General features: G+C 50.0%; 1 protein-coding gene across 1 annotated transcript in view; it reads left to right on the top strand.

Annotated features, from left to right (window-relative positions):
- Window positions 1–2,961: 2,961 nt before the first annotated feature.
- gas2l1 (growth arrest-specific 2 like 1) overlaps window positions 2,962–17,687 on the top strand; it is a gene marked incomplete at both ends in the record, with an annotated part of 20,426 nt that continues 5,700 nt past the window's right edge. The window contains 3 exons of the mRNA XM_084457422.1: window positions 2,962–3,657; window positions 13,808–13,915; window positions 17,065–17,161. Coding sequence (XP_084313548.1) covers window positions 2,962–3,657; window positions 13,808–13,915; window positions 17,065–17,161 — 901 coding nt within the window. The remainder of the gene's footprint in view (window positions 3,658–13,807; window positions 13,916–17,064; window positions 17,162–17,687) is intronic.

Raw genomic sequence — 17,687 nt, 5'->3', positions numbered from 1 at the left:
AGCAGTGTTTGTAGCTCTTCCTCAGGCATCTGCTCCTGCAGCTTGCCTTTCAGGGTAGTCTTGTCTGTAATATTGAAGACTGTGTTCATGATGTTTCGGGCCACTTTGCGCAGCTCGGGGTGCGATGCGACCAGGGTCGACGTCAGCAGGCTCAGGTCCATCTCTTGGAGCAGCTGCAGGGAGTCCAGGTTCTTCCAACCCCCCAGCTGCCTCCACAAAGGCTCTTCGAGATTGTGGACTTGGCCCAGCAAAGACAGCTTGACGTACTGCTTGAGGTCAGAGTTCAAGGGATGAGAGCGGAACTGGTCCTGCAGGGCCAGGCTGAACTCCTCGTAGCTGTTGACGTCTGCCCCCTGCATTTTGTTAAGAATGTTCTGGAGGATTTTCCTGAGGCATTCGTGTATGTTAGCCATGGACTCCACAAACTCCTCCTCAGGCTCAGACTCTGGCTCCTTCACAACTGGGGACCCACAAATAATTTGGGGGCAGGGGGGTTTAGGAGGCATGGCGCGCCTCGCAGCTCTGGCTGCAGATAGAATGTGGGAGATGTCTTGTGTTTGCTCAGAGATGCCCTCTTCCCCATCGAACTTCCTTCGGAGACCTTTGGGCTCAGGCTTTGTAGGACTCACAGACTCCTTCTGCTTCTGGCCCATACCCCGAAATGTTGAATTGGGGAGAAATCCATCACGTGGTGCAACAGGCCACACCGAGCCATCCAATCCTTTCTCTGGAGGCTGAGGCCGGAATTGAGTGTGATCCCAGACATTAGCCTCTGGTGTGGGGTCACATTGAGACATATTCTTCCACTTCTCTCTGACAGGTTGTCTGGACACCGACAGTTTCCTCTTCTCTGTCTGGAGAGGCTGCTCTGTCTCGTCACTTACAGTATTCATCACAGGGAGTACTTCGGGCATGCTTTTTCGCTACGTTCCCACTATTTACAAGTTCAAATATATAAATATAGCCTCTACATACATTCTAACATTCAGATAATAATCCCTATCCCTAAATAGGAGCAGACGGCACCGCAGCCCAAGCCCCCGTTCTATTAGAACGCCATTGTTCTGCGTCATGTTTTATGATACTTGTAGGCTATTACAGAATGGTGAATACTAACTTAAAATGTGTGTGTGTGTGTGTGTGTGTGTATATATAACACAGAGAGAGAGAGAAATAAAGTTACTCGAAATTGTTATAGCTGGTTTCAATCATTGCCAGGTCCCTATATGTTAGCATTGTGCGTACTAAATAAGTGGGCCCTAGATTATCTTGATCTCATATCAGTATATCCCCCCCCCCTAAACAGATTATCTAGTGTATGTTCAGCGTTCAGCCATATTGAAATTGAAGAGCTGTGAGCCTTGCTCAAAGAAATCTTGCTGTCAGTGTAATCGTAGGCTATTAAGTTCCTATGCGAGAATAGTGTGCTGGTCCAGTGGCGGACACACTGCCTCATCTCCATGCATCCAGCATAACGAGCATAACTGCTGCCGCTCAAGGGGAAACTTGAAAAATGGCATGTTTGACTTCGATAGGCTGCTTGGTCTGCATTTCCAAATCGGAGGGCCCTTGCCAAACAGGTCTCCAGATTGTCTCAAACGACATGTCTTCAGCTTCACTCATTTTTATCATCCACTCCCTTTCGAAAATGTCCAGTGGTGGTGATTAAAGGGCAGTCTAGGTATCAGGACATGAATGGCAACTGTGATAGCAGAGAGGAGGTCACTACTCTGAACAGTAGGTCTAATCGTCCTTTTGGTCATGGGGTTTGTGTGGTATGTGGTCTGCCATCGACAATTTGATAATGTCTTGAAGATTAAATTGGACAATCGAAATAGGCTTAGGTAAGGCAAAGTGGTGTAGGCTAGGCCTATACAACCGAATGATTATCTTGAGATATGACTTTGAATTTAAAGAATGCAAAGAGACATCATGCTTATTTCACCATCACGTATAGATTATACTGTTCACATTGCCTCAAATCAGCTCTTTGTCGTCCATTGTGTTCGCGTTGATGAAGGTAGCCATATCTAGTAATTACAATAGCCGAATATTATACTCCACCTAGAATGCAGATAGGCTGATGTGATCAGAGCGCTGCCCCCCTGTAGCGCAAGGGCCAGGTAACATGCCCAATTCCCAATCATGACCACAGCGCGCATTTACGCGTTTTAGCGTTTGTGATTCTGATTTACCAATGCTATCTGGAAATTAAACTCTATCAAATCTAGTTTGAGTTGCTTTGAATACAGACATGTCCATAGAACAGGATAATATCTAACCCATGTAGGCCCTATTACTGCAGGCGGTGAACACACAGGGTTAAGTTTTTTTTTCTCCCTCTACCGGCGCTTATCCTCTCATAATGGGATATGCCGCTGGATCGCTCTGCTAGTCTAAACTAGAGCAGGTCAACATGTTCAACGCAAGAGGCGGTGCAATATGGGCCGGGCTTTCTAATATGAGGGGGACGGTGTGAGTGAGGCAAGTGAATTGCTGCTGGTCAGTGTGGTGGTCGCGCTTCTTTGAGGCAGCGGTGGATTTCATTCCCATTCAGCCAAACGGCTGCCGCAACGCGCTGTCTTTGTGTCCAGGACACCGGAGGGAAATATGCTTTAAGGTGTGTATCCATGTCTGTCGTGTAACCATTACGATTTCAACCTCTCGGAGTTGGAACACCGTGGGAAACAGCGATGCGCTCATTAAAGGATACGGGAATCGCAAAGATATCAGGAAAACGCATCTACGCGCTACGACCGCCTCACATCTCAAAATGCTCTGTGTTTAGATATACAAAGGATTCCTTCAAGGACTCCGCCTGAGATACCACACATGCAGCCCATCATGGGTGCGTCTACGCGGTTATTTCGCCATACTATATGGGTACAGTTTGGGAGAGCTCTTATGCAATGAGACAATCGGGTATTATTAAGTAGCCAGCGTTAATACATTCCCGACAACATGGCTGATCAGAGCAACATCCAGTCTGCTGCTTCTAAGAGCATAAGGCCGTTCAAATCCAGCGAGGAATACCTGTATGCCATGAAGGAGGATCTGGCTGAGTGGTTGAACACCCTCTACGACTTGGATGTCTCAGCGGACACCTTTATGGAAGGGCTGGGGACTGGCTGTGCCCTCTGTCGGCACGCCAACAACGTGAATCGCGCTGCGCTGGACTTCCAGCTGGAGTACCCAGAGTCTGCCCAGTCACTGAGGATGCCGGGTAAGGATGTGGTGTTCCAGTCGCGCAACGTTGTCCCCGGCTCTTTTTTGGCACGGGACAACGTGTCCAATTTCATCGGATGGTGTCGACAGGAGCTGTGGATCAAGGATGTCCTTATGTTTGAGACCAACGATCTGGTGGAGAGATGCAACGAGAAGAACTTCGTGCTGTGCCTACTGGAGGTGGCGCGTCGCGGTGCCAAGTTCGGCATGTTGGCACCCATGCTGATCCAACTGGAGGAGGAGATCGAAGAGGAGATCCGGGACCAGGAGAACCTGAGAGAGCCGGGAGAGCAGGGAGAGAGCAGCCCGCCCAGCAGGTGTTTCAGTCGGAAGGAGAGTGTGGATGTGGATGTGGAGGAACCTGAACCGGTCCCCTATGTCCAATGGCAACAAAAAAGGGTGCTGTGTGACATGCGAAACTTGGATGAGTTGGTAAGTGAACATTCGGGATATCTCTCCATGCACACTTAATATGAATCAGTTCTAATGACCTAGAACCCGACTCCCTCTATTCCATTAATCCTAAGTAAACATCATCAGAGTTCTTCCACTGTCACATAACAACCCAGGAAGCAGCTGAGAGCTAGTGTCAAGGCCAATCTTTATTATTAAATAAACATGCAAACAAAATACACATGCTAATAGAAAATAGGCGTTCTCTGTTCAAATATTTACAACTCTAACACTAGTACATAGTGCCTAGTACACTAGTGTGTAACAGCGGGGACGCACCCTGCAATTAACTGTCTTCACTGTGTCAAAAGTGCCAGGATGATGTCAGAAGCCCTGGCTGTGTGTGTGTGTGTGTGTGTGGTTGCAACCGTATAGGTGTGTGTGTGTGTTTCAGGTGAATGCTCCCTCACTCAGGGTCACTTTGTGTTTGGCACCTAATTCCACACATTCCCTGACACCCAGGCTCAGAAAGACTAGCAGGAGCTTGGCTTCTCTTGAATCCCCTCGGGGTGAAATGTCAGCTCAGTTCCTACATGTTGACAGGAGAGTCTCTGCTATAGATCCCTGTTCATAGGTACACCTGTGAATATCCTCTTCAACACGTCTGCTATTATAGATACTTATAACACTATATATGATTATATATTACATTACAATACAATCACAGCACAGGCACTGAAGTTTGCCAACAAAACAAGTATTAATATATCATGATGGCTATTGCTACTACCTGCACCATAGCTTGATGTTACTCAAGTCATTACACAAAGGGCTAGGCAAGTTTATTTATATAGCACATTTCAGCCACAGGGCAATTCAAGGTGCTTTACATGAGACATTAAAAGCATAAAAACACAAAGCAAGACATTATAGACATTTAAAACAAAAAGCAGGACAAAAAGGGGGTCTAGAGGTGAACCCATCCTTGCCCACAAGGTTTTCAGAGAGATCTCTCGGCCTCCCACACGCTGGAATTCAACTAACAAATTCATCAACAACCTGAACTGTCCAGTTCTACAGGCTGGTCCACACCACTGTCTGGCAGACGGAAGTGTGTGAGCATCCGAGAAGACATTATTTTTTAGAGACGTCAGACTAACATGCAGACATGGGCTAGTGGAACATGTGCTTCCGCTATGAGTGGAGAGGAGTTCATATTTTAGTGTGGATGAGTCGAGGCGGGACAAAAGACAGCCTTTCATGCCACCGATGGCGGACTCAGAGGAGGGAGAGGGAGGAGATGAAGGAGTCAGCGGTCACGCTCATGCTTGTCAGCCTGCAGACCCACTCCAGGCTGCGTGATCTTTGTGAGTGGGAGGAGGTACAGTAACACTGCACTCAGCGTCTGGCATCAAGACACCCACACAGTCACTCCAAGTGCTGGAATATTACAGCGTTATGTATTCTGAATCCTATATGGGAATGTGTGAGGGGTGATTTGACTGAGACTTTGTACCCCGCCCACACAGTCACCACTCATTGATAGCAACGGAGAGAAGCATTCACCTGGCAGTGTCCTCTTTTCGAAGGGGTATGAGTGGACTACACACATCTCTGCCTCCAACAGTTTACAAGTACAACAAAAGATATAATCTGCATGCCCTTCTCTGAGGCAATGTCTAGAATACCAATTAAAGGCTCTACGAGGAGTTTCGGGAAGCGGAAATGTTTTCCGCCCAAAAAGACCACATTTCCCATGAGCTTCCCTGCGCACTGTCGTAAACATTAGCTCCCTGAGCCGGGTGTTTTGAAGACGGAACGATGGCCACCGACGAGATAATTAAGTGCGTGAGTGCTGGAAAGAACCACCTCCATCAGCAACACAAGGCTCTCAGAAAGAAACTATACAAGCACTAAAAAGAAGAATCGTTTCCAGCAATATTAGTTACAACTGCTAGCAAAGAGAGTATAATATCAGATTCCCGTGCTCTGTGCCAAAACACCCTGTTAAAATGACCCCAGCTCTCTGAAACCAATTTCCTTTCCATAGATCCGTAGGTATTGCATTTCCCCTTGTTTCACAACTGACCTTGTCTGGAGGTGGAGCATAATGACACAGTGTAGTCAACGCTACCTCATTGAGGTTTGGTCCAATTATGATCATCGGCCTCGACCTCCGACTCACCCCTGTGCTTCAGAGTCATCCGTCACCCTTTGTCACCAGTTCTCTGCGTTGATGTCACCCTGCCCCTCTTCTCTTTCTAAGACCGTGGCCTCCCGTGTGATTAGCGTCTCTGTGCACAGTAATTACTGGAAACCTCACTGCTTCTTGTCATGAGAGTTAGTGAGGGAGGAAGAGAAAGAAAGTCAAAGGACTTGGTAGTGATATTTCATTTCCGTGATCCACACTGGTGGCTGTAGCTCAGGAGGTACAGTAGAGCAGGTCGTCCAATGATCGTAGGGTCGGGGGTTTGAATCCCGGCTCCTCCTGACGACATAAAGTGTCCTTGGGTAAGACACTGAACCCCAAATTGCTCCCAACGAGCAGGCTAGCGCCTTGCATGGCAGCTGCCGCCATTGGTGTGTGTGAATGGGTGAATGAGAGGCTTTCATTGTAAAGCGCTCTGGATAAAAGCACTATATAAGTGCAGTTCATTTACCATTCACAAGCCCTGGTGCAGCGTAGCCCTGTCATGTAGACAGGGCTGCTTGTCTTGCATCATCCTGGGTTTGTGGCTTGTCAACAGGTTGTTCTCTCTCTGAGAGTTAAGAATTAATAACAGAATGGTGTCATCCTAAAGCCTGTGGTTTATAAGGCTCTTGAGAAATTAATTGTCTTTTTATTCAATTTTTTTTCTTTTTCCTTTTTTGGGGATAGAAAACATACTGTCCGGGAACCCACCTATTTACATTCCTCAACTATATTGAGGACGTGTCAAGTTTGGGAACATTGGTTGAATGGTTTATCATAGCTAATTGTCTATTAATTACAATCTGTTCCTTCATTCATCTAGTTCTTCTGTTCTGGCACCCAGCACATTAAATATTAAAGCAGCTCGATAAAAGCAGTAATAGCAGAGGGAGCAGGCAACCAAAGCACATTAGTGTGATGACCAGGTTTAGTCTGTGGGTAACTGACTGGAACACTGTTAGGCCTTTTCCAGGCCGGTTCGGTGCCGGTTCACAAACCTAATTTTGAATGGTTCCGAGCATTTCGACCAAAAAGAAATGAGTTTGAGAACCCGAAAGCTGGTTCCGAACCGGCACCACAAAATAGTAGGTTTTTCAGTGCAAACCGTAACGACATCATGGGCGTGGGCTGACGTACAACGGTTCGGCTCAAAACTGGTCGAAACGCGGGCCCGTTCTCTGGACAGAACCAAGGTTCCAGGAATTTTGAAACGAACCGGTTCACAAACCAGAGTTCCTTTGGTGGAAAAGGGCTATGTGAGAGACTGGAGATAAGCCTAGGAACTCTACCCGCCCCCATCTCTGCTAGCATGTCCAGCAGGTACGATGGTGTCTGAGGGTGTCTCAGGGTTTGTTTTCCTGGTTACCACCCAAAAAAACAACTAATGTCAGGCTACCGTAGATAGCCACTTCCATGTCCCTGACTCGTCTCTTACTCATAAAAGACACTAGTGTTTCCACTGACGGACGAGGAAGTGGCCGGCGTCATACAATCCCAAGTACCCTTATTCCCACACCCAGTTTTTACTTCAGTTCCTGCCGATAGAACAACAGCTCAGATAAGCAGACATGGCTAATCTTCGGAACTCCCCGAACATTCCATGTTCATTCTCCTGCAGGGGTGTTATCCTACAGTGCTATAGGCGGGGCAGTTGGCCATCATATAATACTTCTCCACACAGTGTTGATCCTTTGCATTAGAGGATTTCCTCCACCTTCAGATTAGGATAGTGATATCAAGCCGGCCTCCCACCAGGCTGGGTGCCTATGGAAGCCCATGGCGATGGAACACGCCAAGCTGTCCCTTCCGTGCGTTTCCTTGACCCTTGGGTTAGTGGCCTACATATAAACACTGATACAGTCATACAATAACACCCTGATCATGCTGGTACCTCAATGCACACATGTAGCCTACATACGTGCATTTCATAAACACGGGCATACACACACATCCTTTGTGCATGCGGCCTCAAAGACAGCAGCAGAAGACCCTCGGAGCTCTGGGGTTTGAAAGGACGCCGTTGTAAGCTTCCTGCACTCCCGGTGTCTCTTTCTTCTCCTCAGACGAAGCGCCTCATGTGTCTCCTAGGGCACCCTCCGGGTTCAACACCCAGCCTCTGTTTTGCTCATGTAAACACACAACTGCCCTCCACATTCAGTCCCCCCCCCCCCCCCCCCAGAGATGACAAAACAAAGAGCAGCTCCACTAATGGAGGAGAAGAGGAGAAGGGAAGAGACTGCCACTGTTGCCAATTCTGTCATTTATGGATGTCATCACACACTGATATGTAAAGCATAATGGCCTGCTGCTCTCCGAGGGAGCCAGGAAGAGAAGCGAGCACTAGGAGAGACAGAGAGAGAGAGCTGCAGGGTGACACGGACAATAGGATGTGACCACTCTCCTCCATTTGCCTCATGGTCCAGTGCATGTGTTAAGAAAAGAGAGTAAGGCAACAGCAGATATGCCTGAAGTGCCTTTACTGTACACTCTGCTAAACCCCACCATGATGGACTTTACAGAGAGAGAGGGAGGGTGTGTGAGAGAGAGAGAGAGAGAATGTGTGTGTTAGGGACAGAGAGAAAAGTAGGTCATCGGGGCTTGCAGGGGTCAGACTCGTAGGCTGTGCTGGTGGAACATGTCTCAATGTTGTCGTTTCCTGCGTCTCACACACTCCACTCCGCCAAGTGTTTTCAACGTGGGATCAGTGCACGTTGGCTATTTCATCACTTAATGTTGATTTGTTATTGCGGCATGCGTACTCCAATGCAGAATGAATCTGTGACGTCTTTCTCCAGTTTCTATGTAACAGGACCCAGTGGAAACAGCTGATTCCTCTCCTTCCATTTTGCATATTGGCTTTCATTATTGCAGTGTCTAACGATAATTACAGTGGAATCAGCATTATTACGCATATGCTCAGTGTGTGTGTGTGTGTGTGTGTGTGTGTGTGTGTGTGTGTGTGCATGTGCTCCCATACAGCTAGGTCACAGGTGCAGATATCAGAATCAGTCACCAGTGCCTCTAGACATCCACACATCTAACACTGACCAGACAGCCACACATGTGACTTTAAACAGGCAGGTTAGCCAGCCATGAGCTGAGATCTGAGTGGTGATCTGATTTAGTCTCACCCAGCTGATATTAAATTGATCACTTATATGAATGCTGGAAATTCTCGCGTGCGGGGAGGCTCATGGGAAATGTGGTCTTTTTGGGCGGAAAACACTTCCGCTTCCCAAAACTCCTCGTAGGGCCTTTAATTGGTATTCTAGACATTGCCTCAGAGAAGGGCATGCAGATTATATCTTGTTTTACTTGTAATAAACAAGAGCATGTCATACGTGTGGTCTTCAGCTGAGTTTAGGGTAATTATCTCGTCGTCTCCTCCCATCCTGTTCTGGAGACAGTGAGGGTAGTTATGGGGTAGATAAGGGGAGGATGGAGGCGTGTCTAAACAGAAACCCCAGGGGAGACATAAATGGGAGAGGTAGTGCAGAGAAGAGTTGAGGTATGGATTCTATTCAAATTGATTCCTAAGGTATTATTTTCAGCAGTCTGGAAATTATCAGTATTGACAAAATAACCCAGGCTCCTGTGATGCAATGCTCTGCAGGACATCAAGTGGCGAAAGTCTAAAGTCTAAATGATCACAGATGTCCTAGTCTGCTTTTTGCATGACTCATGTTGAAAAAAGAGATGACTCTGTACTTTCCAGCTGACTGGCGCTGGGATTTCACCTCTCAGGCATTTTGAGAATTTAACATCTTTGTGGAAATGGGAGAGTTATTATCAAATACAATGCAGCTCTCCAAGGAAAGCAGAAGATATGGATTTCAGTCAACTCAGCTGTTCAACTGTCTCTACACATAATTTCCATCCCATCAGATGAGCACAGGTTTTTGGCAAGGATCTAGACTACAGGATATGCTTGGGGATGTTCTTAGAATTTAGGATCATTCTTCTAGCCTCACAGGCAACTCAATTTGACTAACCCAGGAGCTCTTACTCAAACCACCTACTACCTGGATCCTGTCAAATAGCTGTAAGGCTAAACACTTAACAGAACACCAAACAGACACATTCTTCTTCACTGAGTAATCTACACTACACTAGGTCAAAGGTTAAGCAAGTTATTGGTTGGTTAGAGGGGAAAGAAAGATTCTGTTGAACCAGCAGACTTGGAGTGATAATGCGGGTGCACGTTCTATACTAACACCCCCCAGTGCATGCTGGGCCGACAGGCTAGACCTGCTGAGCACGCTGGGAGAAGCTTGAAAGCACTTCCTAGTAGAATTACCTTCCACTACTCTGTATTTCACTATCAAAAATGGTTTTACCCCCATGGCCAAGAGGGTTTCACATTGAGTTTCAAGAAATAAGAACAAACAAAAGATGTTTGTCTGAACATCCTTCCCCTAATCACATGACATCCTTCTAGTCGATGTGACCAACATGGCAAACATCCTTGTAGACCATGTGCCTAAAGACAAAATGAAGCTGCAGGCAAAAACATGGCACGCACAAAGAAACTTGAGTAACTAACGACCCACAACTAATTCTTCAATCACTCCAATGAGCCTACGCATTTTTTCCTGTACAACTAGTCTCCACATTGTACCCATGGCATAACCTTTACTCTGTGCCATGACATCCAGATGCCCTTGTCACGAATTATCAAAGGAGCTTGGGAATTTCATAACATTTCCCCAGATGCATCAGAATGTTCTGATGTTGAGATGCTTAGGCTACAGCAGGATCTTAGGATAGGGGCGTACTGTGTTACTGTGTCGGGCTGGAGCTGTGTCACTGCAGATGCAGCTGTTCGCTTTTTTGTGCGTGGCTGCAAGCCAGCGAACCTAGGATAGCGTTTGTCCAGTTATCCCTCCCTCCCTCCCTCCGTTGAATGTTGGCCTGCATTTCTCTGTTGGCACCACAAGAGATAGTAGTCCCAGCATACCAAAATAAAGAAGGACACCAAAATCAACCCGCCGATCTCCACTGCACAAGTAGAGTAGCGGTGAAAGCATTGGACTCCCACCCGTGAGATCAGGGTTCAAGACCCGATGGGGATGACTTTATGTTACCATCAGTGTAACTGCTTTAGCCACTGACCCCTACCATTAATGTTATGGAAGCTGCTGCTAGTTGTTGTGAGCTCATGAGCTAACTGGCTATCCCGCTCTTATTGTGCTGGATTAGCATTGGAAGCATTGAAACTGATGTGTCCAGGTGACAAGACCTATCTTAATTTATCAGACATTATTTCATGTCATTTCAATTCACAGCTATTTCAGTGGGGTGACTACCTTCCGTCTTACCAGTCCTGAACAGAAACAAGCCAGCCACGCACATAAGCCAGGCTTGACCTGGCCTGGTTTTTCCCTCCCCGAAGCATCTGCAGCTCTTGGAGAACACGTTCTCCCATGTGACCATGTGTCCCGGCCTCCATCCATCATTCATCCGCCGGCTCTCGCAGCGCTCCACTGCCGCTTCCGCATACTTCCTGCATGACCTCGCATCTCTCCTAAAGCTGCGGTCGGCCTCACGCTCGCGCATACGCTCGCATAGTTGTGCATGGGCGTAGTCATTGCTGATTTAGCAAAGCCATGGGAAAGAAGCATCAAAGACAGTTCTCAGAAACGATGCAGTAAGATTACGCAAAGGTATTATTAGCCTAGCTCTAACGCAATGGTGTCATTGAGAAAATGGCACAGTGTAAAGCTCCGAACGCTTAGTCTCTGTGTGCTCGGCTCCTGAGAACAGTCGATATTTTCCCTTCGTATTCACAAGCCTCAAACCTACAGTAACCTCCCTCTTCCTTTTGGAGGGAAGCGCATGAGCTCAGTGCAGAGCGCTCGTGGGAGGCGTCTCCCGGACGGCCGAGAGGCCGCTTAAAGAAAGAAAGAAAAAAAAACAAGACGTCCTGTAAAAAAAAAAAAAGGAAGGGTAAAGCTGTGTGTGTCGGTTGCCAAGGCGATCTTTCCATTAACTCACTGGCTGGTTTTTTTTCTCCCCAAACACAGTTTGTCCACCTTCTGACAGAGAGACCGGGCGACTGAGAGAGGAGTAGGAGAGCGAGCGGAGGAGACATAGAAACAGAGAGAGACTGTACGGTGCGAGCGGATGTCCACGGAGAGAGAGAGAGAGTTGAGGGACTGATAGACAAACGTGTGGCGAGAGCAGGAACGAGGGAATAAAGTGAACGAGAAGGGAGTGGGGGGGGTAGAGGAGGTAAACAGGTGAGGCTGTGGATTACCCCGTAGGCCCCGCAGACCCAGGTGAGATGTTGAGACTTAGCGCTGATTCCACCCTCACTTTAATCAGTAGGAGGAATGAAGACAGCTATTTTGGGAGAATAACAAGGTCCCTCTCTAATCTTCTGAATAAGCCATAATCTGGAAAATGAGCCGTTCACCAAAGTCAGCACACCCTCACCGCGGGCGAGCCAGAGCCCGGGAGGTAAATGTACAGTATAGATGGACGGTAGTGGACGCTGGGATCTTTTCTGAAATAAGTCCCTGTCTCTTAATCAAGCGTGTTTCTTTACATTGTGGCCATTTTGAGCAGTGTGTCTTCCTCCCAGTGTGCTTGTGTTCACAGTGCTCATGGACTGTATATACATGTGGAAGAGGCTGTTGCGTTGGTCTTTTTTTTTCCGCCTTGTTCACTTCTCCCTGTCCGCAGTGATGTCATTGCCCCTTGCACCCCCCCCCTCTCTGTCTCCCTCCCTCTCCCTGTCTCCCTCCCTCTCTCTCTCTCTCTCTCTCTCTCTCTCTTTCTCCCCCTCTCTCCATGGTCGCAGCCTTCTCTGTCTCCCTCCCTCTCCCTCTCCCTGTCTGTCTCCCTCCCTCTCTCTCTCTCTCTCTCTCTCTCCCTCTCTCCATGGTCGCAGCCTTCTCTGTCTCCCTCCCTCTCTCTCTCTCTCTCTCTCTCTCTCTCTCTCTCTCTCTCTCCCCTCTCTTCATGGTCACAGCCTTCTCTGTCTCCCTCCCTCTCCCTGTCTGTCTCCCTCCCTCTCTCTCTCTCTCTCTCTCTCTCTCTCTCTCTCTCTCTGTCTCCCTCTCTCTCTCTCTCTCTGTCTCCCTCCCTCTCTCTCTCTCTCTCTCTCTGCCCCCCCCCCTCTCTCTCTCTCTCTCTCTGTCTCCCCCCCCCCCCCCCCTCTCTCCCTCTCTCTCCATGGTCACAGTCTTCTCTCTGTCGACAAGTGTGCACACGCCTTTGTCTGAACGAGCCGCCAAGAATAACATCAAAGCCGACCAATCCTGGGCCCACGCTACGTAGGCCTCTCTCACCCCGCCCTGGAGTTTCTCTCTGCCTCCAGCTCTTAATAAGCATGTCCCGCCACACAGACCCAGCACCCTCCCTCTCCACCGAAAACACATCTGGAACCGCAGCCTCGCTCCCGACGTCAGCCCTCCCCCCTGGCTTTAGCTACCTGCCTAACTGCCTATCAGGACGAAGGGGTTGCAGTCAGGAGGTCACCAGAGTAGTGTGTGTGTGTGTGTGCGTGTGAGAGAGAGAGAGTGTGTGTGTGCGTGCAAATACACTCTCTTCAGTTTCCTTGGACTCGGAGCGTGTGCTTTTATGACGTTTTGCACTGCAGCAAAGTGCCTGACTGGTGTTCCAGGCAGATTAGGCAACGCTTGCCCTGTGGGAGAGGCAGAGGCGTGGTCCCTCTAGAACACTGCAGGTACTCACATCCCGAGACTCCCAGACAGGCTTTCTACACAATGTCTACTGTTGTGTTGTCGTTATCGTTGTCGTTGACACACAGAGGGGGATTACTGTATCTGTGATGAATAGAAGTGGAAGTGACTAAGCATTATCTCACTGGTGGCACTGAAATTAAGAGGAGGGAAATATTTAGTTCCCTTCTCTAGTATTGTTGTGTTCAACTTACACTCTCTCTCTCTCTCTCTCTCTCTCTCTCTCTCTCTCTCTCTCTCTGTCTATCTATCTGTCTCTCTCTCCCCTCTTTCTCTTTCTGTCTCTCTCTAGGTGCGGGAAATTCTTGGCCACTGCTCCTGCCCCGCACAGTTCCCCATGACCAAGGTGTCGGAGGGGAAGTACAAAGTGGGAGATTCCAGCGCTCTGATCTTCATACGGGTACGGCGGCCTCAAACACACCGCTTATCCAGCACTATTCCTGCAGCCTGTGTGGGAATGAAAACTATTAAACTCATGTTTTGCATAGACTACCTGGGTTTTGCATAGATGACACTGCTGTACTGTAGCTCAAATTGGCCCCTTCAGTATGTGTGTGAGTAGGTGTGTGATTACGGGCCCGTTTGCAGCTCATACTGCGTTGCAGCCGAATCATGCGGTGTCTACATATGGCGTAACATGTTGATGTTGTTGCAACGAGCGCCATAACAGGGTCATATCAACAGACATATCATCCAGCTGCTTGATTCCATCAAAGCTCACTGAACCGCATACGGCGCCGCGGTCGGTCTCTGCGGCGTGCGCGCCACCGCCGCCGCCGACCTGACCTACTCCCAGAATGCTCGTCTGCCGGCGCTCTTCCCCCTCCCTCCCTCTCGCTCACTGAGGCGCGGAAGGAGACTCAAATAGAACCAGGGGTCATTTCCTGAGCGGGCCCTCGTCACGCCCGCTGCCCGTTTCTCTGCTCACCGGCCGCCGTGTCTCGGCTTCGGCCCCCGAGAGTCGCCAGGCAACCCTATCTGCCCCCTGCGGGCGTCCAGGGCTGCGGTTCGGCTGCCCACTGGATCGATGCCGTTTCACTTAGCTGCCATGTATCCCCGTCAAATGAATGGAGGATATTACTCTGAACCCTGTGCGTTTCCGGGATACCTGTGGATGTATCTCCTTTACTGTTAGTGCTGTCAGTATCCCTCTTTTCGGACGGCTCTTAATATTTGTGGTTTACAGTAAACGGACGCCGTGGAAGCTGTTATAACTCGATGAGGTGTTACTATCAAAAGTGTGTGAAAGGCCCGTCCTGTGGTCTCACTGGTGTGATTAGCCGTGTGGCACGTTGTGGAGGACCTGCGTTAGAGGGAGGTGTGTGTCGTGTTCAATCTGGAGTGCCCTGGTGGTTGTGTTAAAACAGGTACCACGGGTATTAAGCTAAAGCCTGTCTGGAGTGCAGATTGAGTCTGAGCGAAGGGGAGCCGTTTCACTGCCAGATTAACCCCCCCTCCCCCCCCTCCACACACACACACACACACACACTCAGTGTCCGCCCACTCCTCGGCCATCCTGCTCACTGAGGATGATGGCAGCCATTATGCATAATATCCCCCCCAGCAAGCAACATGTTTCTCTGTTCATCTGAAGGGAGGAAGCTAGCCTGCTGGCTAACGCCTTCAAAGCCAACCGGCCCCCATTCAGCTGACTAGCGTCTCAGGCTGAGGGAGGGCAGCGAGGAAGAGAGGGGTAGAAACGAAACCACACACACGCGGAGGAGAGGGAATATAAGACGGGTCTCTCCGGTGCCGGGTTCGATTCGGGGGTACGGTGTCGGCCATGAGCCACAGGATTTTAAAAAAAACTCGCAAACCCGATTTAGAGGAGGAATCCGACACCGAGCTGCCGTTGTGATTACAAGCGGTCCCCGGTTCGCCGTTGCCATAGGAACCTGGCTCGGCTCTGCGCAGGGAGGGACGAGCCCGTCGGCGACAGCGGTGTCGCGCTGCCGGATGATGGGCGGAGTCTGTATTAAAGATGGCCGTGCGCGGTGATCAGCGGTGTCTGCGCTCCGGCTGTGTCACTCTCTGGGCCGTGTGTCCTGATGAGACGAGGTCTTGGTGCGTGTGATGTGGCGCCCGTGCCGGCCCTGGAAGCTGCACCCCGTATGGCCCGGCCGTGCCAGCACTCGTAGCCCCGGGGCCTAGGCCCTGACATGTGGCTGGCACAGCTGATTACACAACCCGGAGGAGAGGAGGGGAGAGGAGAGGAGAGGAGAGGAGAGGAGAGGAGAGGAGAGGAGAGGAGAGGAGAGGAGAGGAGAGGAGAGGAGAGGAGAGGAGAGGAGAGGAGGGGAGAGGAGGCGAGAGGAGAGTGGAGAGGAGAGGAGAGGAGAGGAGAGGAGAGGAGAGGAGAGGAGAGGAGAGGAGAGGAGGGGAGAGGAGAGGAGAGGAGAGGAGAGGAGAGGAGAGGAGAGGAGAGGAGAGAGGAGGGGAGAGGAGAGGAGAGGAGAGGAGGGGAGAGGAGAGGAGAGGAGAGGAGAGGAGAGGAGAGGAGAGGAGAGGAGAGGAGAGGAGAGGAGAGGAGAGGTGGGGCCGTATCCACGGGACCATCACATCAGGCTAAATATACCAGTGAAGGAGACATGCGCCTGCAGGGAGAGAAGAAAAGAGACAGAGAGGACAGAGAGGCTCTGCGGGCCTGATACCCTGGATGTGATTGTGTGATTGTGTGTGTGTGTGTGTGTGTGTGTGTGTGTGCGCGCGCTTGAATGAGCAGAGTGGTGGGTTAGGGTGCGTAGGAGGAGGCCTACACACATCAATCCCCTCAGCTCTCTTGCCAAGGCCCTTCACCTCTCCTCTCCTCCTCTTTCCTCTCCCCTCCTCTCCCCTCCTCTCCTCCTCTCCTCCTCTCTCCTCTCCCCTCCTCTCTGTTCCTCTCCTCCTCCCCTCCTCTCTGTTCCTCTCCTCCTCTCATCTCTAGCTGAAATCACAGCGGGGGGAGGAGGGGGTGGAGTTGTTACCATGCTAAATCACTCCGCCCCCCTTTAAAAGCCCGGGGAGAGAGAGAGAGAGAGAGAGAGAGAGAGAGGGAAGGGAAAACAGTCTTTCACTCTCTATTCTTCTTCCCTCTCCTTTAATTGTGTGTTGGCATGGCGATGAACAGTGGTCATAATGGCAGCAGCTGGGGGGGTCATGTGGGAGGGCCGGGGTGGAGGGGGGAGGGGGGAGGGAGAGAGACCCCCGCGCAGACAGGAGGAAGCGGAATGGGGGCGTTAGTTTGGGGGGAGGGACCCGAGGGCGAGCACTCAGCATGACGCCCCACTTGTAGGATTTGCATATCTATTGACTCGGATCTGCAGCCTGTGTGGCGGGGCGGGGTGTGAGTAAATTCACCCATCGGTTCGGTTTCGGAAGCTGTGTGTGTGTGTGTGTGTGTGTGTGTGTGTGTGTGTTTATTATGTAGGAAATTGTGGATGAAAGCAATGTTTGTGTGCCTGTTTTAAAGCCTTGTTGCCTCCCCTCCCTCTCTCTCTCTCTCTCTCTCTGTCTCTCTCTCTTTCTCTCTCTCTCTCTCTCTCTCTCTCTCTCTCTCTCTCCCATCAGGTCCTTCGTACCCATGTGATGGTGCGTGTGGGCGGGGGCTGGGACACACTAGAACACTATCTGGACAAGCATGACCCCTGCCGCTGCGCCGCCTTCGGTGAGCTCACTTCCTGTTCGTAACCAGCCTCTGATGGAATCAGCCCATTGTTGTGTGTCTCATCCTCGTCTACCTCATTACATAGTCCATAGTTTTACGAGTCGGACCACTTCAATAGATCAGCCCTATCTGATATACAGCGCTTTAATCCAGGGCATGTTTTACACCAGCGCATAGTGTCTTGTTTATGCAATCTCGGGGGTTTCGAGATCAATTCCTCATATGTTACTGTTCACCTACACGGACCCAGACTGTCCGCACCAGCTAGCAGTGACCGCCACGCTCGGGGATCGTGTCATCGTCCTCTCAGCCAACTGCCCCAGACTCCCATAAACGTGACCTCACACCTGCTATAACCGTTCACGTTAATCCATGTTTGCTGACCCCGTGGATGGGTGGCGTAGACGGTGTCCGAGCGCTGGACCCTGCGGCCGCCCCGTGGTCCATATTTATCCACGAGACCGCAGCGCTGTGGAACAGATGATGTCAGTGGATCCGTGTCTGGACAGCAGATGCTAAGGCAATT

Source organism: Borostomias antarcticus (genome assembly GCF_949987555.1).
Source record: "Borostomias antarcticus genome assembly, chromosome: 23".
Classification (NCBI taxonomy): Eukaryota; Metazoa; Chordata; class Actinopteri; order Stomiiformes; family Stomiidae; genus Borostomias; species Borostomias antarcticus.
The sequence above is the reverse complement of the archived record's forward strand: the minus strand, read 5'-3'. Positions and strand labels throughout refer to the sequence as shown.